Source organism: Sebastes umbrosus, chromosome 5 (genome assembly GCF_015220745.1).
Source record: "Sebastes umbrosus isolate fSebUmb1 chromosome 5, fSebUmb1.pri, whole genome shotgun sequence".
Classification (NCBI taxonomy): Eukaryota; Metazoa; Chordata; class Actinopteri; order Perciformes; family Sebastidae; genus Sebastes; species Sebastes umbrosus.
Window position 1 is genome coordinate 1,135,601 of NC_051273.1, and position 20,796 is coordinate 1,156,396.

At 39.7% G+C, this 20,796-nt stretch overlaps 1 protein-coding gene across 2 annotated transcripts; it reads right to left on the reverse strand.

Annotated features, from left to right (window-relative positions):
- Positions 1–980: 980 nt before the first annotated feature.
- tbc1d23 (TBC1 domain family, member 23) lies at positions 981–19,403 on the reverse strand. Of its 2 annotated transcripts, XM_037771062.1 has the most exons (19): positions 19,279–19,403; positions 15,082–15,193; positions 12,938–13,043; positions 11,009–11,213; positions 9,943–10,066; positions 9,734–9,858; positions 9,592–9,638; positions 9,403–9,506; positions 9,193–9,315; positions 8,669–8,761; positions 8,404–8,574; positions 8,278–8,320; positions 7,290–7,396; positions 7,046–7,188; positions 5,563–5,607; positions 4,213–4,301; positions 2,937–3,072; positions 2,496–2,690; positions 981–2,146 (listed from the first exon to the last, which is right to left on the reverse strand). In XM_037771062.1, exons 1-19 carry the CDS (start codon positions 19,314–19,316, stop codon positions 2,062–2,064), a joined length of 2,091 nt encoding a protein of 696 aa, XP_037626990.1. In that variant the 5' UTR covers positions 19,317–19,403; the 3' UTR covers positions 981–2,061. The 2 variants fall into 2 exon arrangements, with proteins under 2 accessions (XP_037626990.1, XP_037626991.1); XM_037771063.1 differs by lacking the exon at positions 5,563–5,607.
- Between the last annotated feature and the right edge of the window lie 1,393 nt (positions 19,404–20,796).

A 20,796-nucleotide genomic window follows, 5' to 3' on the forward strand; every position in this document is an offset into this window, starting at 1 on the left:
TTTAAGTTTCACTGCATCTTCTAACAATCAGGATATGCTTTCAAAATCAAACATTGCAAAGGTCTGAGCCAATATAGAGCAGTTAACACAATATATACATGACGCTGTTATAAACACCCTCAAACAGTTTCTATTTAAGGCGGCCGGCCTGCTGGGAAATCAGAGTTATCACAAACAGTTAAGAAACCCGACTCATGTCATGGGGGGGATGTGCATGTTAATGTTTGAGCTGGCTGACGCATTAACTTCCTTTAACCAGATCAATGATCATTAAATCTACTCTGAGAGGAAAAACTAAGAGACACGACTGAGCTGCAGAACTGGTCACTACAAAACAAGACAGTCAGAACTGAGATGTTTAAAAGGGAGAGTTTGAAGTCAGGTTGTATGAGCTACTTCTCCATAGTCAGTGTATTAACTACGGTAGATTAGGATTAACCCATCCACCCCTTAGCTCAATAAAATAATAATCTTCAACTCTCTGTGGCCGAGTTCTCTCCATCAGTACGGTCGTTGTTGAATTATTCCTCATTTAGTTTGAGCTTTTCTCTTTAATTTACCACTTTAATCTCAAAGAATATTCAAGTTTTGGTCTCATAAATTTGAGATTTTTTTCTTGTAAATTAACCCCTTAATATCAGAGAATATTTATGTTTTTTTATCATTCATTTGTGAGTTTTTTCTTGTGAAAGTACCACTTAAATATCAGAGAATGTCCAAGTTTTTTCTTGTATATTTACGACTTTAATCTAAGAAAATATCCAAGTTTTTTTCTTGTAAATATGTGATTTCTTCTCTTAAATTTACCACTTTAATCTCAAAGAATATTAAAGTTTTGGTCTCGTAAATTTGAGATTTTTTTCTTGTAAATTTACCACCTTAATATCAGAGAATATTTAAGTTTTTTTTCTCATTCATTTGTGAGTTTTTTCTTGTGAAATTATCACTTAAATCTCAGAGAATGTCTGAGTTTTTTCTTGTAAATTAGTGAATTCTTCTCGTAAATTTTTCACTTTAATCTCAGAGAATATCCAAGTTATTTTCTTGTTAATTTGTGAGTTTTATCGAGTAAATTCACCACTTTAATCTCCTAATGTTACATTCAATTTTCAACTAATTAAAGTGACGTTGTGTGACTCCCGTCATGCGGTGCATTCTGTGCTCGTGAGGCAGACAGCTGCAGTAGTGATGCTTCTTTTTTACAATCGAATATCTGTTGCTGCTTTTTCACTATTCAAATATATATTCAAATTTAGAGTATTTATTGACAGGCCTACAGTAGATGGCAGTCGGCACGCCCCCAGTTTAGAGAAACAGACTCTAGTGAATCTGAACTAACCCTTTAAAACACCAAAGTCTCACAATAACATAAACTAACCGATGGAAGCAGCGTTAGATCAGCTACTCCTGTGTTCTGACAGGTAAAATGACTGTTTTTGTGAATGGAGTGTGGTGGCTTTGAAGAGAGCAAAGATAACAGCTTCAGTTCCCCGTCAGAAAGGGATTATTTAGGTGTCTATAATCTGTTTAGCTGCTGCCTCCGTCCACAGCAGGACATTACTTTGCTCACGTCTGTTTCTGCTGACTCCATCTACTGTAATAATACACTGACTATGGAGAAGAACCTCATACAACCCCACTGAGAAACACCTGAACTATCCCTTTAAGTGAAAGGAAAAGGTCAGTCCTGTAGTGGTTGAACAGGTCGGTCCGTACGCTACTTTAAGGCCAAAAGTTGCCAAAGTAGAATTGCACTCTAATGAGATCCCATGTTTTTATCAATGATAAAGAAACATACAGTATAATAATATATTTTTAACTTAAGAGAATGGTTGCATGACTGTGGGAGCACCTAAAGTATTTCAACACACAGCCGGTCCGTCAGGCCGGCAGCCAGCAGCGTGTCCACCAAGTCCCAAACACCGACACGCCGCTTCACAGTCAACACCGCACCGCTCCGTCCAGCAGGGAGAGAGAGACGAGACGGGAGGTTTCACTCTCGGCAGACAGAGACTCTTCTTACAGTTTGTGTCCAGACTACGACAACCTCGTCGTCTCTCTTTACGAGCTCTCCAGAGCGTCCAGGACCTTCATGATCTGCTGCTTAATGACCTTGGTGGCGTCGCCGGCGTTGGGTATCAAATATCTGAGAGGAGGGAAAACAGAGGAAGTGAGATCAACTACCAACAAACAGAAACATATTCTCTGTCAAGCTTCTGTAAAGAGTTTTTAATATCCTTAGGAGGGTTAATCCTAAACGATTAACCCTCTGAGACCCACAATAGACCCGTTTTAGACTTCTTTTAGGGGGGTGCAGGTGGTCTTTAGGGGGAGATAGCACGTCAACAGTAGATGTCACATAGAAGTGGTGAATATCATCTGAAAGCTGGAACCTGAAGATTAATTTGAGATGCAGCTCAGCACTGAGTGTTGAGTTTTTCTAGTCATAAATAAAAAATAGACAGTCTTGAAATGTGAAATCTGTCAACAAGCACCTCTCTACTGCCGATATCTCCACTCCAGCCGAGTTGTTGGTGCCAAACTTGAACGTGATCAGTTCTGGGTGCTTCTTTTTGGACGTGATCTTCACCACGGAGTTCAGTGCTTGTCTGGACTGGATGTAGGCGAAGCCTTTCCTCGACGCGATCTCCCGCAGGCAGTACATGTGAGTCGCTGTGATCAACAAGTGGCTGCAAGAACAACAACAACAACAACAACAGGTTAACAGAGTCGGTGTTACGACTCATGGATTCATGGATTACTGCGACGCCTGCTGTTCATTCATTTTTAAGGAAGTGGGGATGAGTCACATTTAAGTACAACTTCCAGCCTTGTACACCCGATGACAGCTGGGGAGGAGGCGTGTCAGGGTGTCATAGTGTCATGTGAGGAATCATTTTACTCACTTTATTAAATCCATTCATGCGGCGACTCACCTGGGGAACATGTGACCGGTTTCTTTCACCTCGTTACATGGAATGTGATGCTTTACGTCTGGTTTGTTTGTCCACGTCTGGACGTTGACGATCTCCTTCCTGTCATCGTCTGACATGGACGAGCTGTCGATCTCATCTGGAGGGGAGGAGGGGGGAGCATTAGATGCATACGGTGTTTTTCAAAATAAAAGTCATCACATTATTTAAATATGTTTCCAACAGCCCCTTAGTGTCGCTGCCACGGCAGAAAAAGAAAAACAGATCAGTATCACGTTAAAACCAGACGGCGACCATACATTTTCTTGTTATAACGTTTGTATGTCATAATAATGTGAAAATAATAACAATAAGTTATCACGTTTTAACTTGAAACGTTTCATGTTATAACATGATAAACAGCACATTGTTATAACCAGAAACGTTTCTGGCTATGACGTTATAAGCTTGTATGTCGTAATAACAGGAAAAAACTACAGAGGACAGAACCTTCTAAAATCAAAAATAAGTAACTATATAAATAAATGACTCGATAAATACATAAATATGTCATTAAATGTGGCAAAAATTATATAAAAAATAAATGTAGCCATTAAAAAAATTTGAAATAAATTAATATTTCTGTTTTAATTTGCTTTTTTATTTATTTATATATTTGTATCAATTCCCTTATTTATTTACTCTTTGGTTTCATTTTCCCATTTATTTATTTATTCTTATTACATTTTAAATTTATTTATGTAATTTTGCATTTATTTTTTATTTATTGTTTTATTTATTTTTTAATGTATGTATTTATTTATTTCTGCATGATTTTCCCTTTGCATTTCACCCCTTATTTATTTCCCCAAACTTATTTATTTCTGTATTCTTTTCTTTCTGTATTTTTATGTATTTCTGCTTCATTATGCAAATGAAGGGACTGTCACTCAACGAGTGTCATGACACAGAAGAGTAAATAAATTAGAGAATTAATACAAATATAAATAAATAATGAAGCAAATTAAAACAGAAATATCAATTTATGTCACATTTTATCAATTAATTAATGGACACATTTATTTTTAATATTATATATTTATATAATTATATATTATATTTAATGACATATTTATTTATGTATCGAGACATTTATGTCGTTTTTAATCGGCAGGTTCCGTCCTCCATAAAAAAAAACATTCTGTTATAACAATAAACTTTCACGTTACAAACGTTATAACATGATACTGATGTGATTTCTTTATCTGGCGTGGCAGCGTTACTCCTCCGTACAGTTTACCTGTATCATACTCCTCCTCATCACCAATACTGAAGACGGGCTTCACCCCGCGGTACGGTTTGCCGACGCGGTCGCTGCTGCTCACATGTCTGGAGATAAAACACAACAGGACATCTTAGAGAGTCACATCAGCACTGAGAGAAGGATGTGAAGGAACATGAGAAGTCACATTAAATACACAGAACAACGAGGCTGCACACAGATAGCGATGGCATGAAGACCTCCTGAGCCCACTACTGCCGGGTGATGCTGTTAAATATAAAGACAGAAGTTAAATGAGACATTTATACTCCAGCAGAGCTACATTAGTCAGGGGATGATATTCAGGGCTATTTGAAATCACAGGGTTTGTTTTTAACTGGTTCTAGTGTTTTATTGTGCATAGCCCTGACTATCATCTAGTTCAGGGGTCAGCAACCTGCAGCTCTTCAGCTCCTCTCCAGCGGCTCCCTGTGGAGTTTTAAACATGGAAATCAATAACTGCTTTTTGTTTACATTTATCATTGTTGTAGGTCTATGGGACGACGGTACGACGGAGTATTAGGGCCACATTGAGAAAAAAATAATAAATCGGAGATTTAGAGAATAAAGTTGTAATATTATAAAGAAGTAATTTTACGTGTTATTTTCTTTTTTTCTCGTAAACTTCTGACTTTATTCTCAATTTATGACTTTATTCTCGTTATATTATGACTTTATTCTCGTAAACTTCTGACTTTTTTCTCGTAACGTTATGACTTTATTCTCGTCATATGACTTTTTTTCTGGTAATATTATGACTTTATTGTGTAAATCTCAGATGTTTTTTCCCTCAATGTGGCCCTAATACTCGTAGTACATTGTCTCTTTGGCCCTCACTGCATTATACTTATATACTATATACTTAGACTGTAAACTGTGTTACCTTCATCACAATGATCACATGTTTCGTGGCTCCAGACAGATTTTTTTTTGTTTAAAATGTCTCTTTTGATATTAAAGGTTGCTGACCCCTGGTCTAGAAGAACAACAATGAAATGGAAAGACAGACTGTTAAGTGCATCTCCAAGCAGACAGAAGTGAAGCTAAAGGTTCTACCTAAAAACACCGGAGATATTGTGGATGTACAGACGGCTTGGAGCTTCCTGAGCAGCTTCAGCAGCGCTGAGCGTTGTTAGTGAAAGCATGAAGACAGATCTGAAACCTCTCGTACGTGTGGTGGTGCCGTTAACATGAGTGAGAGAGGTGTTGGGTAGCATGCGTTAATGTGACACTGTGTCTCCTACAGCCCGGCGGACTGGTGCGGGTCGCTCTACAGCCAGTTTGTGGGCATGCTTGGTGACAAACAGCTCGATGTCAGGGAGCTCTTACCGATCTGGAATCACCTTCTCTGGCCAGGGCAGATTGAAAGACATTCTAGCGTGGAATAAGGCACAAGGTATGGTACACTTATATTAAAATACAGAACAACTAAATGTCAGTTTACAGCCATCAAATGACCACAGAGTCGTCGTTCACATCAGTCCAGTCAGAGGGACACTTCAGCCTTTTATACAGGCTCGTTCTCTAAGATGTGATGATAGATGTAGATGTGATAGACGTAGAGAACTATTCATCACACTTGATTAGAGATTTAATGGATCAGTTGAGTGATTTATATTCTCAATTATGTAAGAGATGAAATGTAGAGCCAGCGTATGTATTAGATTCGGTGTGGGTTGTTGTGTGTCTTAATGGTTGTGTTATGTACGGAGTCATATTGTGAGCATGAATGTTACAGAGGTGTATTGATGTATGTTCTTATTTAAGTATTGTTAAAAAAATAGGGCTGTCAAAGTTAACGCGATAACACATTAACGCCACTAATTTCTTAAACGCAACATTTTTTTATCTGTTCTAAATGAACCTTAAAGGGAGATTTGTCAAGTATTTAATCCTCTTATCAACATGGGAGTGGACAAATATGCTGCTTTATGCAAAATGTATGTATATATTTATTATTGTAAATCATTTAACAACACAAAACAATGACAGATATTGATCCAGAAACCCTCACAGGTACTGCATTTAGCATAAAACAATCTGCTCCAATCATAACATGTCAAACTGCAGCCCAACAGGCAACAACAGCTGTCAGTGTGTCAGTGTGCTGACTTGACTATGACTTGCCCCCAAACTGCATGTGATTATCATAAAGTGGGCATGTCTGTAAAGGGGAGACTCGTGGGTACCCATAGAACCCATTTACATTCACTGATCTGGAGGTCAGAGGTCAAGGGACCCCTTTGAAAATGGACATGACAGTTTTTCCTCGCCACATTTTAGTGTAAGTTTGGAGCGTTATTTAACCTCCTTCATGACCAGCTAGTATGACATGGTTGGTACCGATGGATTCATCAGGTTTTTCTAGTTTCATATGATACCAGTATCTTCACTCTAGCTTTAGAACTGAGCCGCTACAACCTAAAGATTGTAACAAGTTGCATTAATGCGTTATTATTGCGTTAACTTTGACAGCTCTATTAAATATGTATTAAACTCAAATGACAAAGCAGCACCTAATAAATGTTTATTATTAAACTTTGGTGGAATTTATCGTGAACTGAAAACAAAGTGTAACATTTGCTTTCTTAATAAAGTGATTTCATTCTTATTTTTACTATTTTATTTATGAGAGGAATCATTTTGAACATTTTGAAATTTTGATGAATATTAAATTGAGGCCTTACAATTTTAAATTGTAGAAAACTTAAACTATAAACCCTTGAAGAAGAAAAAGCGAAGGATGAGAGTTTTGTGTTTGAGGGGTGGAGGTTTCTCAGTGAGGGATTCAGAGGAGGAAGTAGGACCTCACCTTTCTACGGGCGTGGAGGTGTTCTCGATGAAGCTGATCATCTTCTCCTTTACGTTTACCGACTTGGACTTCAGAGCGAACGTCATTTTGTTGACCAAAGACTTGACTCCTTTACCGTCTCCGGGGCTGCTTAGTGACTCTCCCTGTATCAGGGAAAGAAGAAGTCAAAGTGTGCCCAACACGGAGCTGAAGACAAACTTCACTGATCTTCTACTAATTAGTCTAAATGTTTGTGTCTACGTACGTCGGCAGAGCTGAGGCTGCTGTGAGATCCTGACGTGCTGACGATCCAGTGGAGGTATGAAGAGTCCAGACCTTCGATGTTCATGTCTACCAGGTGCTTCTGGAGCGCTGAAATCACACAAACCTCACTGAGTTTACACTCCTCACTGATATCCAAACTGGGCCAAATATACATAAACGATGTATTCACACAAAGAAAACATACATTCGCCATTTCCCAACATAAACGTGTATTTATAATTTATATTTATAATTATAATTTATAAGAATGTGTGCACCTAAAGCAAACATCAGACCATGTGAGGTTGACCTTCCCTCAGAGTCCACTGACTTCTTTCATTGGCTATTTTTATTTTCCTTTCTTATTCAGACCGTTTTGTGCTGCGTTTTCATCTTTTCCACAAACAAATTGTTGTTGACGTACATAAGGGTTGATATTAAAGTAGAATAATGAAATGAAATGTCTCTCAGTGGTCAAAAAGCCATGTTAAAGTTAATATTAAAAATCATAATTTGGACTCCAACACAGGGTGAGAGACATAATCTAATAATAAAGCATTGTTTACATTGCCAATTTCACAGATTGTGTGATTTTCTTTTTTGTCTTCACAGCAATTGTGCATCAAAACTTTATTTCAATGTATTACTTGTGTTTTCTTTTGTTCACATCAGAGGCAGCATTTTATTTGCCTATAGTGATATTCTTTTCATCTTAGCATTTAATGTGAAGCTTTTTATAAAGTCTGTTTTGATGTGAGTACTGTGGAAACCTTGATAATGACAGCTGGGAATGAGGTTCGGGCAATTAAACCTAGTTACATAATATTATGAAGTTATAAAACAGAACCAGGCATACACACAGCTTTATCATTCTGACGAGAAGAACATGTGGATATTTGTTTTTCTGTGAAGTTTTAGTCGTGGATCTACACAGAGTTTAAAGCTCATGACCCCGCGTGTCTCAGTATTCTTCATGTTCTCCTACTTACCCATGAAACCTCCTTTAGCAATGCTGACATATTCTTTGTTTTTCTGTAACAGAAAAGCGTTAATTAGTAAAGATGCAGATAACCTCAGAGCACCAATGTTGATTCTTCTCTTCTCATGTCCCTCACCTGCAGGAAGTGGGCCAGCACCATGTTCATGTACATGTCCTCCTCCTCCCTCCCGCTGCCCATGAAGCACAGGTGCTCTCCGCTGGCGATGGAGCCCGATTCCAGAGACTGTTTCTGGGCCTCCAGCAGGGACTTCACAGAGAGAGCGAACTCAGACGGGTTCTGGAGCATCTGGGAGAAGAAGAGAAAACACATTTATTACTCTGTAAACATGAATATGTTCCCATACACATTAACACAGAACATCAGTGTTGTCTCCTCTCACCAGGTCAGAGTCCAGGTGGAAGGCCGTGGACAGGTGGCCAGCGTTGTACTGCTCTGCAGGCCGACAATCCACCACAAAGAAACGAACCCCGTCCTGAAAGGAAAATACATTATTATCACGAGAACCGATGATTCGGTACCAAGTCGATGGCAAAATTCGGACAGCATTTTTTCGCATCCAAAAGAGGTTTGTTTGATCACTCAGAGTCACACAAATCACGCACACACTTTTTAAATAACAGTTTTTCAGCTTTGGGCTGAGGGCTTTTCAAGTCAAGAGGCTCAAGTCCAAGTGAAGTCCCAAGTCACTGGTCTTAAGTCCAAGTTGAGTTGCAAGTTGCATTTGATTTTGTCAGGTCGAGTATAAAGTCAAATGTGTGACTCCAGTCTGACTCGAGTCCAAACCTCTGGTATCGACTATTACATTTCTGGTATCGTGATATCCCTAATTATTACATTATCTTCTCTTTCTTTCTACTCACATGGAGAACTTTAGTGAATAGTAAGCTGAGTGTTAATACTGACCTGCTGCAGCTGGTTGGCCTGCAGGATCTCGGGGACAGACACAGGGAGACACAGAGCCTGACTCAGGTCAGTGTCCTCTTCTTTCAGAGCCACCAGGCTGCTACCAAACAGATTCTGGTTCATCTACCGAACACACAATCAAACAATGAGTCCTCTTGTGCAGCTCTGTCAGCTCTACTCCAGATGTACCGAACACAAACAGCTCGTTACCTTTCTGAGAGACAGAGGCGTCTTACTCTGGTAATACTGAGCCAGAGAAAACAGATCTTCAATGTCCTCTGCTTCCAGGTGAGAAGGAGACTCTTCCAGCATTTCTGTGGTAAAGAAAACCTCTCGTTTAACTCCAGAGTTCAACATGAGAACAAAGCCACAAATAAAACAGCAGTAGGTCAAACTTACTGATGATGTCCTCCCTGCTGACTCCTTCTTGTGTTAGGATGGCCTCTCTGAGGGGAAATCACACAAACACAAATCAAACTTTACATTAAAGGTTCCTCAGATTGATCACGTCTCTGTGTAGCTTCCACTAGCGGCTGCCTACTTGGCGTTGACGAGGATGATGAGCATGAGGAAGAAGATGAGGAAGGGGTCAGCCTGCCGGAGGTAGCAGTCCCACAAGGCCTGGGTGACGTCGGCGGGGCAGTGGCTGGAGAACAGACTGCCCATCTATGGAGGAAACATAAACACGGACAGGAGTTCAGACACGGTCAGAATTACATGTCGGAATGACTCGGAGAAGACAGCCCGTACCCAGTTGATGGCGTAGGAGTCCGGTGTGATCTTTTTGGTGTCCAGGAAGGAGCAGAGCTCCGGCTCGTGGTACTGCAGCAGCAGTCTGTACAGGTGGAAGGGTCGGCCGCTTGGTACGCAGTCCCTGAAACGGACAAACACTCTTTACAACTCAAGTCATAGCTCCTGGTAAATTACTGGGATAACCTTTCAGGCACCGCCAGTGATGTTATTCACAATGCACTACATACAGAAACATTTCTCTCTTGCGCCTTTTCACACATGCCATGGTAATGCTGGAATAGATGGGGCGAGGGACAGTCCAGCAGCAACACTTATGGATGCCAACCGCCATAAAACACAACAGAAGAAGAAGAAGAAGAAGATGGGGCAATGCCGGTGCTACGTGTGCACTTTGCTCTCTGTACGTTGCCACTATGCATCTGCATCATATCATGTTCAATTTCTCACAATTCTAACAAACTACATTTTATGAAAATCGGTTCAGAATTAAGCAAATTACAGTTGATTTTGTAGAGAAGTCTGCATCTCTCAATAACACATTCTATTTGTTTACTAGCGGATCTTGACCAACTCCAAGATGGCACGTCTAATCACAAACGATGTATCTACGTTTCTATATCTATGCGGCGGAAGACGTCTCTTGGTATTTTCAGGAACATGGCAGACGAGGAGCTGTTTTTTAGGACATTTTTCACATATTTGTCGGACAGTTTTCACAATTTTTACTAATATTTTTAGATTTTTTTCCACATATTTTTTTGGATATTTTTCAGACATTTTTCCGGATATTTTTTTGGACAGTTTTAACTATTACTTCACATATTTTACTAATATTTTTCGGACAGTTTTCACATATTTATTTATTGTTAGTTATCAAATCACCTGCAAAAGCATTGGAGTAAATGCTGTAAACAAGTCGTGCATTCAGTCTTGTGATTGGTTCGCTCGCTTCCCTGAATATCAAATATCGATCCCTGCTCTCATTCACACAGGAGCCGATGCAGGAAATGTTCCTGAACGTTTCAGGGACAGACTGAATGTGTGAAAGAGGCTTTCAGCTCACCTGGGGATGTATTTGTTCATGACGGCGTAGAAGCAGTTGTAGAGGTCGCTGCGGGGAAGGTGAAGGCCCAGCAGAGGTTTGAGGAGGTGCGGCCAGCTCAGCTCCGGGCTGAAGGAAATGTTTCGGGACTTACAGTAGAAAGTGATGACTGACTCGACATCAGACACCATGTCACTCCTCTCTTCCTCTGATACGTCCAGCTGGTCTAAACATGGGAACCAACACAGAACCTCTTTATACAAACATCACCAACAAAAGTGGAACATCCACATTCAAAAACAAGAAGCAGAGAAATGTAGAATGTAGAAATCTAATCATAGGTTTAGCTCTACTGTTAAATAATGCATGAAAAGAGCACTTCTTCTGTATATCTTGTGTTTCTGGGCACCGCTCTCATAAGAGGTTTTCTATTTTGAGCTGTACCATATCGTGTTGTCAGCTTGAGCAGACTAATAAAAGTCATTTGTTCCTCTGAAATGATGACGATCTTCTTCAGATATTGGCCCATAATGAACACACAACCTTCTCTTCTTCTTCTTCTCTTCTTCTCTGCTGTGAAAATTCACGCCAACGCCCCCTCAAGTCGGAACAACAACTCAGAAAGTTGGCGGAAATGTTGGTACACGACTTGCCGAGTTGACGTCATGTTACGCAGAAACAAGAAGTAAAGGTTGGGTTGATGGTAATGTACTTTGTAATACGGTATTAGGTTGTAACCGTAGATTATTTATTAGCATTAACCCTGATAACAAGTCAGGTTAAGCAATATTTTAGTGGTTTTAGGCAATGAATCTTCGTTGTCACATAAATACTGGAAACAGCAAATCAACGTGTCGTTAAACTCGGGCAGTTAATCGCATGATTGTCCATAGTTAATCGTGATTAATCGCAAATCAATCTCACATTTTTTAACTGTTCTAAATGTACCTTAAAGTATTTAATCCTCTTATCAACATGGGAGTGGACAAATATGCTGCTTTATGCAAATGTATGTATATATTTATTATTGGAAATCAATTCCTCGCCAAATTTAGTGTAAGTTTGGAGCGTTATTTAGCCTCCTTCATGGTGAGCTAGTATGACATGGTTAGTACCGATGGATTCATCAGGTTTTATAGTTTCATATGATACCAGTATTTTCACTCTAGCTTTAAAACAGAGCAGTAAAAGTAGTTGCGTTAATGCATTGAAGAACTTAGTGGCGTTAAAATTAATTTGCGTTAACGCCTTATCATCTCTTTGACAGCCGGAGTTTAAACGCTTTGAGCATTATAATACTACACATCTTCTTTGTAGCGTCAATGGTGTTTCCACATTAAAACTCAAAGCTCACGAACATACCGAAGACGGAAGAACGACTTCCCATCTCAGGAAATGAGACCATCCGAGGAGCACGAGAATGCACCACTAGTAGCGGCTAACGTCGCCTCGAGCTACAGCGGTCTGGTAACATCACTTCTCTCCAAGTCCTCCAGATGTTTCTCATTTTCAAACTTGCAGTCTTTCTTTTTTTGTGTGATTTTGTGCAGCTTCTTCTGCAGCCATAAAAATCTTTATACAACTATATGCAACACGTATGCAGTAGGACTCCCCAACACCTGTATACAGACTCTGATGAGTTAAATCAGTGGAGTTCTTTAAAGTAAACGGCACAAACCAGATCACCTCTCTAAAAGGACTAATCCTCGTCTAAATAACCCAACATCCTAGGAGGTGTATTGACCCAATAATAATTGTATTATTACTATTTTGTACGTGGACTTTCTATTACTTTATGTCTTGGTTAAATTATATTTGGTTCTTTTCATCAACAGCTCGCTGCTGAACTTAATTCACCTCGTTGTTTTGTGCTGACTACGTACTTTTATCAGCAGTAATTCTAAAATCCTGGATTGTGTGGAGGAATTAGGAGCACATTGGTTTACTCACCGATCAGCTGTTGACTGCGGTTGTGAATGAGGGTCTGTTCTGGTAAATCCAGGACGCCGTCCCACGGAGACAGGCTGTCCCCTTTGCCAGAGACATTTAGAGCGATCTGCCGACACAAAAGAAGGAATCATTTCTAAACATGCAGCTATATACAGTACATATACATATACAAATATATATACAGCTATAAAACACATGACAAAGACTGACACTGATCTGTGACTCCACTGATGCTCCACTAATGAACAACTAGAGATGTAGCTGTACGGCTTCAGATATTAACGTGTGATATTCACAGACAAACAGAAATCACAGTAATATCTTCTTTTTTTTTATAAATGAACTTTAGTTATTTACCAGATGAGAATGATTACAAGCTGCACCACCTAAGAGTTGGTTGGTTGGTTAACCTTTCAGCATTTGGCCTCATAATTAGCCTGTAAAATATGTTGTTGGTATGTTGTTTCACACAGAACTGATGCCTTAATCTCGGGTGTGTCACACAGAGACATGATGTCCTTTACATTATATGAGCCTGAGACGCTGGTCTTTCCAGTCTGTTGACTCGTCGTTCTAACCTTTACGACACGTGGACTCTAACAATAGAAACAATCAGGCCTCGACTTTTATCATTTCAGAGGTTAGGCCACTTGGTCGTAGGTGTTTGTCAATTATTTTTTGAGGGCACAAAGGCCAAATGTCAGGGCAGCAAGGCCATCACATAAAACAATGATTTAAAGTCCACGGATATAATGAATTTAAAATAAGGGTTAATGATGATCAGTTAAATGAATAAATAAATAAATAAATAAAGCATTTACAAATTACCAATATTTGTAAGTAGTTTATCGTTGTTATTTCCCACTTTTGTTGTGCTGCAGCCTAACGACAAAGTTAATACCGTTAAAAGTCTAGTTGTGAACGACATGGATCAAAGATTTCTGGCTGTGTTTGAGTTGTTAAAAATATTAGGGCTGCTTAACATCCCTAAAAAATACATTCATCCTCATGATTATTTTGTATCTATATTTCATAAACAGCGCCCGTTAGTAGGAGGAGAAGGCTCGCATTTTGGGTGCATCCCCTCAACCAGCAAAGGAGACACTCCGTCAAAAATGGTTAAGTATTTTAAACGGAGCCGAGCGGAGACTCTTCTGGGACGCTTCGGAAACGCACTGCGGTGCGTCTGGTGGAATCACAAGCATTGTGGCCACGTCGCAGCCGGAACACGCCGCAGCAGGAACACGCCGCAGCAGGAACACGCCGCAGCAGGAACACGTCGCCACGTCACAGTAGGAACACGTCGCAGCAGGAACACGGAACACGTCGCAGCAGGAACACGGAACACGTCGCAGCAGGAACACGGAACATGTCGCAGCAGGAACACGTCGCAGCCGGAACACATCGCAGCAGGAACACGGAACACGTCGCAGCAGGAACACGGAACACGTCGCAGCAGGAACACGGAACACGTCGCAGCCGGAACACGTCGCAGCAGGAACACGGAACACGTCGCAGCAGGAACACGGAACACATCGCAGCAGGAACACGTCGCAGTAGGAACACGTCGCAGCAGGAACACGACGCAGCAGGAACACGTCGCAGCAGGAACACGTCGCAGCAGGAACACGGCGCAGCAGGAACACGTCGCAGCAGGAACACGTCGCAGCAGGAACACGTCGCAGCAGGAACACGGCGCAGCAGGAACATGTCGCAGCAGGAACAGCTGTGCCCGGTGGAATCCTGGGGTAACATTTGTGTCTAAATCTCGTGATAGAGGTTTTCCAGCAGTTCATACCAGGCTCAAAATCTAACCCACCGCTGGTTACGTGCGCAGCGTTTCACTTGATGTTGCCCAATAAGAATTCAGAATCTCAACGAAAGACACTGGTGCATAAAAAACATAGACAGGAAAGACGGAGGAGAAAACAGCTAAATCAGCCGGGGCAGTGTGGGCGGGGCATCAAGGCCAGACGGAGGGTAGGTCGGTGTAAATCCTACCCTGGAAGCTTTACTGATTTCAATTCAAACACAATATCTTGAACATTGCTAATATTCAACTTTTACATTTCAAAGTGAAACTGCTTTTTGTAACAGGCAGTCACTTCCAGTATGTATTCACGGACTCCTGACATGCTTCTCACCTTCCACATCTTGGCCCTGTGCTGAGCCGAGTGCTCCTGGACCTGGATGACCCCTCTCTCCATCTCCATGTCGGAGCCGCCCGAGTCCAGAGCCTCAGCTAGATCCTGGTCCCTGAAGAGAGACACACACAAGACCAGCACACAATTACAAAAAGAGCTGAAACAGAAGTCTAAATGTTCATAAAAACAAAGACAAGATTTCAATAATAAGTATCAACAGTTCCCACAATGGTTGTAAAGTCATCATAAAGTCTATTTATATTGTGAATAAAGACACATTTAGCTGATTCTGAAATGATTAGTGGTTTAAATGTGAGATTAAACAATAAAGTAACAAAGTTTGCAGTTATTTGAGTCACTTCAAATCAAACATTAAATGATGATAGACCTTTTTCACAGCACACATTTCAACTTGTCGTTGCCAGAAAAGTACAGGTGGAGTTGATAACATTAACGATGTCACTGAGTGTCCCAGACAGTATGTTATTCCAGCGAGAGTGGAAACAGCACGCAAAGTACCAGGACCTCCCCTGAGAGGAATGCAGCCATAATTAATGTCATTAAATACACCTGTGCTTTTCCTGCTGCCACGTGTCACAATGTCTGCTGTGGAAAAAGGTCTGTTGAATGCTGGTCGCACAAAATCATAAATTTGAAGCCGTCACTTTGGTCAATTTGTAATGAGCACTTGTAATTATGTTGGACGTTTTGTTAACTAAATGTTTATTAATATCTATATAATCCCATGTAATTGTTGTTCTACAAATGACCACAATAATGAAATGACTAAATGCAGTGAAACGTGTCGATGAGTTAACCGGTGAGTTTCCATTCCAGGCAGATATGATGATGACACATAAAGATAAGGGAATTCATTTATGATGATATTTATCTCCATACGCCCAGCTCTCTGAGTCACGACAAGTCCAATAGTTTACTGACAACTTCAAGGTTATTTAATCATATAATGTTAAGCATATTACATGAGAGCAGCTATTGTTTGGGCAGCGGAGCTTCGGTGGTAATCAATAAGAACGGCTAGAACTTGACTAATAGACGCAAAAATGTCTCAATCAGCCATAAAACTGAAAGAAGACGGAGCAGAGAGCTGGCTGCTGGTGGAGGAGGAGTCCACGGGGAGGACAGGAGTAAAAGTTGCTCTAATATCTAACACAGTCATATAAAGTCTGGACTGCAGTGAGGCGTCTTTCCTCCGACCTGTAGCTCCTTTGCTCTGTTAGAGTCTGGCTGCCTTTCACGTCATCATGACTGAGCTTTGATCTCAGCTGTCTGGAGAAAACCAGGTCCCCAGATGTTCTCCAGCTGCTGCCTTATATTGACTCATAATAACTGGTTTCATTTTTTCTGATAATAATAATAATAATAATAATAATAAGAATATCAGGTGCTTATTGGTGAAACCTGACACACGACTGCTCTCATCTTGAACTGCGCTATTAATCAAATATTAATCATGATCACGATTTTGGGTTCCCACGATTGAATGAACGTGATCGATTGTGTTATTGACGTTTAAAATGCGCGCCGTGTTCATATCAAATCAGACGCTTCCTACACTAACAGCCGGCCAACAGTTTGGGCTTCACCTTTGGGGAGCTGTCGTTTGCTTCTAGGAGATGCTCTGTGAATAAGAACCAGTCTTATTTTGATGCAAAGATTTGATTTGAAAGTGCAATAAAAATGTTTTGTCCCTAAAATCAATGAATGATTGTGATAAATAATCGTGATCTGAATATTGATGAAATTAATGGTGATGAGCTTTTTGGCCATAATCGTGCAGCCCTACTCTCAACTGTTTACTACTACAGAGTATTAAATTCTCTAATTCTTTCCTCGTAAAATTACCACTATATCCTCATAATATTATAACTTTTTTTCGGGGCATATTATGACTGTATCCTCATTAAATTACGATTTTATTCTGGACATAATATTACGTCTTTTTTCCTCAACATATTACGACTTTATTCTTCTAATATTACGACTTTTTTTCTTGACGTATGACTTTATTCTCATTAAATTACAACTTTATTCTAGACATATTAAGTATTTTTTTCCTCCACATATTACAATGTTTTACTCATAATATTATGACTTTTTTCTCAAAATGCTATGACTTTATTTTCATAAAATTACGTCTATTTTTTCTCAACTTCCTCGACTTCTCAGAGAACACATGTAGATCTGGGATTTGTTTTGAATGTGCAGAAAGTTTTGAAGCCGAGCAGAAATCGTGCTGAAATAAATATGAACTATTAAAGTCCATACGTTTATAAATTAATTAAAATGAATGAATGCATCATTGAGGTGAAGAAGTGACACATGCACATTTAAAGAGGTTACTTCCCCAATCAAAGGACACAAAAGAGGATGACTGAGTAAATCCTGACTACATGTGGGCGTTGACTCAGCAGGGAATAAATGAGAAAATTAATATTAGAGAGCTTTACTGCATTATATTCCATTATATTTTAATATTTTTAATTGCCACCTGCCGCCTGAATCTTGTGGCGGCTGACAGAAATCCCATGCAGTCAAGCATGTGCATTCTTTAACATTATTGAATCTGGCCTTACATTTCTTCCTGTTTCTAACTTTCATTTTTTTAAATGTGCTTGCAGAGGACATCTGATGAGAGCGGAAGTGAAACAGTTGGACCGACTTCCTCACACAGACACCCAGAGGGAGGGATGGCAGGATGTAGATGTGTGAACCCGGATCGGCTACGGAACAGTAATACAGTAATACAGCTGCATTAATGGACGTTAACATCCATTCAAGTTTTACAAGCAGGACTTTAAAGGAATGACTCGTATTATGATGCTTTCTTCAGTTCTGTCTTACTCCACTAAAATAATTACTATTTGGACAAAACATAAAAGAACAAACATCGATGTTCCTTCAGATAAATAAAAACATTTCACCAGAAACTGGTTCAGAAAAATCACCAGAACGCAGGAAATTAAGTATTTCACAGGAGGACACCTAAACCCCCGTTAACATGAGTCCACTAATGTTGGAACCAAACCTGCATCCGTGCACCAGAGGAACAACCTGGAGCTGGTTCAGGTCTGAGGTCCAGGTCTGAGGTTCAGGTCTGAGGTCCAGGTCTGAGGTTCAGGTCTGAGGTTCAAGTCTGAGGTTCAAGTTTGAGGTTCAGTTCAGGTCTGAGGTTCAGGTTGGAGGTTCAGGTTGGAGGTTCAGGTCTAAGGTTCAGAGAGGTTCAGATCTGAGGTTCAGAGAGGTTCAGAGAGGTTCAGGTTCAGGTCTGAGGTTCAGAGAGGTTCAGGTCTGAGGTTCAGAGAGGTTCAGGTCTGAGATTCAGAGAGGTTCAGAGAGGTTCAGGTTCAGGTCTGAGGTTCAGAGAGATTCAGGTCTGAGGTTCAGAGAGGTTCAGAGAGGTTCAGGTCTGAGGTTCAGAGAGGTTCAGGTCTGAGGTTCAGGTTCAGAGAGGTTCAGAGAGGTTCAGGTTCAGGTCTGAGGTTCAGAGAGGTTCAGGTCTGAGGTTCTGGATTTAAAGGGAAGCAGAACAGAACACCGGCTCTCTGTCTGTCTATCTATATCTCTAGTTCTAGTTAACTTGCTGGCTGAGCAGATTTTGTCTCCAAACATGTCAACGCGAGTAATAAAGAGATGAAAACAGAAACACTGAGACGGATCTCTCTCTGAGTCTCTGAGTCTGAGTCTCTGAGTCTCTGAGTCTGAGTCTCTGAGTCTGAGTCTGAGTCTCTGAGTCTGAGTCTGAGTCTCTGAGTCTGAGTCTGAGTCTCTGAGTCTGAGTCTCTGAGTCTCTGAGTCTGAGTCTCCGAGTCTCTGAGTCTGAGCCTCTGAGTCTGAACCTCTGAGTCTGAACCTCTGAGTCTGAACCTCTGAGTCTGAGCCTCTGAGTCTGAACCTCTGAGTCTGAGTCTGAGTCTCTGAGTCTGAGTCTCTGAGTCTGAGTCTGTGTAACCAGCAGGCTGCTGATCAGAACCAGCTCATCTCCAGCTAGCTGCTAGCTGCTAGTTTAAAGCTAGCACTAACGGTTACCGGGCTGGTTTCCGGTTACATCACCGTCAGCAGACTCATCTCTAGTTACTAAACGTTCAATACAGTCCGGTGAAACCGACAGGACTGTTTGACAGCCGTTAAAGCCCGCCTGTCCTGATGTTAGTCCGGTAATAGACGCTCTCTCACCAGCTGCCCTGCAGAGCGTCTTCCTCAGGGTCCGCCATGTTCTGTTGTGTTGACGCAGACACGTCACGCCAGGTGACGTCAACACGGACGACGTGTTGCAACAACGCTGTCAGGTTGTCTGGTGACGTCACTAATCGACCTGTTCAGCAATTTAACAAATTTGTCAGTGTGGTATTTGACAACTAGCTATAATCAAATAATAATAATAATAATAATAATAATAATAATAATAATAATAATAATAATAACAATAATCAATACTATATTTGTATATATTTTTAATATCTATTTTTATATTATTATTATTATTATTATTATATTATTTTTTATATATTTTATAAATATATTTCCTTATATTTAAATTGTTCATATTTTGCTTAACTTTGTTTTTCTTTTTTTTACTGTGTTAGCTGATGCTTCCTGTTTTTTGCACTATCCCCTTTGCTGCTGTACACTGAAAATGTTCCCACTGTGGGACTAATAAAGGAATATCTTATCTTATCTTATCTTAATCATAATAATAATATTTATTATTATTATTGTATATGTATATATATAATTCTAATAATAATTAGGTTTTAGTCCTGTAATAAACCTCATTTCATTTTTAATTTAAAACAAAAATTGTAACTTGCACACTTTCTATTGTCTATAGTATGTAACTGTTATTGTTATTCTACGTTTATATTTCATATTTTCTAAGTTAGTTGAAGTAGTCTAGTCAAGTAGTAGTAAGAAATGCAACACAAACTTCCTAACATAAAAGCAGATGATCATAACATTTATGATAAAACAATAAAAACAAGGACAATAAAATAAAATTGAATTAAAACAGCAGATAAAGACAAGATAAAAAAAATCTATCAGGTAAATAATTATTAATAGTAATTTATTTTGGTCCTTATTTTGTTATTCTTTATTTATTTTATTTTTAATAAAGTTTAGTTTGAGTTGAGGAAGCCAGTAGCAGCATATACTGACTCGTGTCTTTAAATATTGGAAAAATAAACAATAAACCTGGGTGTTATTTGGAGTCTGAACACATGACTATTTGATGGGCCTTTTTCCACAGTATTTTGTCATAGTAGGAAAAGTCACAGTTGTGACTAACAACATTATCAACGGCTCTGTGAGTGTCCCATTGAGCTGTGACATGTGATAGTGAAGCAGAACGAACAACACCAGGACCCTGAGACTGAAGCATCATTAACTTTATTATTCACACCTGTGGTTTTCCTGCTGTAACGTGTAACACATTACTTGTTTTATTGCACAGATTTACTTGTCAGATAATAAACTGTACTAAAAGCATGCATATGTATATATATTTAAACATTCAATATCCACTGAGTAATATTTATTGAAGAGCTGTATATTCAACTCAATTTTATGAATTATTTCATTTTATTTAAATATATAAATTAAAAAAATGTAAAGCCACAAAAAAACAAAAAACACAAGTTATTAAATTGCAGTAATACTCATCGCCTGCAGGGGGCAGCAGTATTAGATCTGATG

Coding starts and splice junctions, on each gene's coding strand:
- tbc1d23 (XM_037771062.1), bottom strand. CDS start 19,316: ATGGCGGACCCTGAGGAAGACGCTCTGCAGGGCAGCTG. Junction 13,044..15,081: donor ACAGGGCCAAGATGTGGAAG/GTGAGAAGCATG, acceptor TTGTGTCGGCAG/ATCGCTCTAAATGTCTCTGG. Junction 9,859..9,942: donor ACTCCTACGCCATCAACTGG/GTACGGGCTGTC, acceptor TTTCCTCCATAG/ATGGGCAGTCTGTTCTCCAG.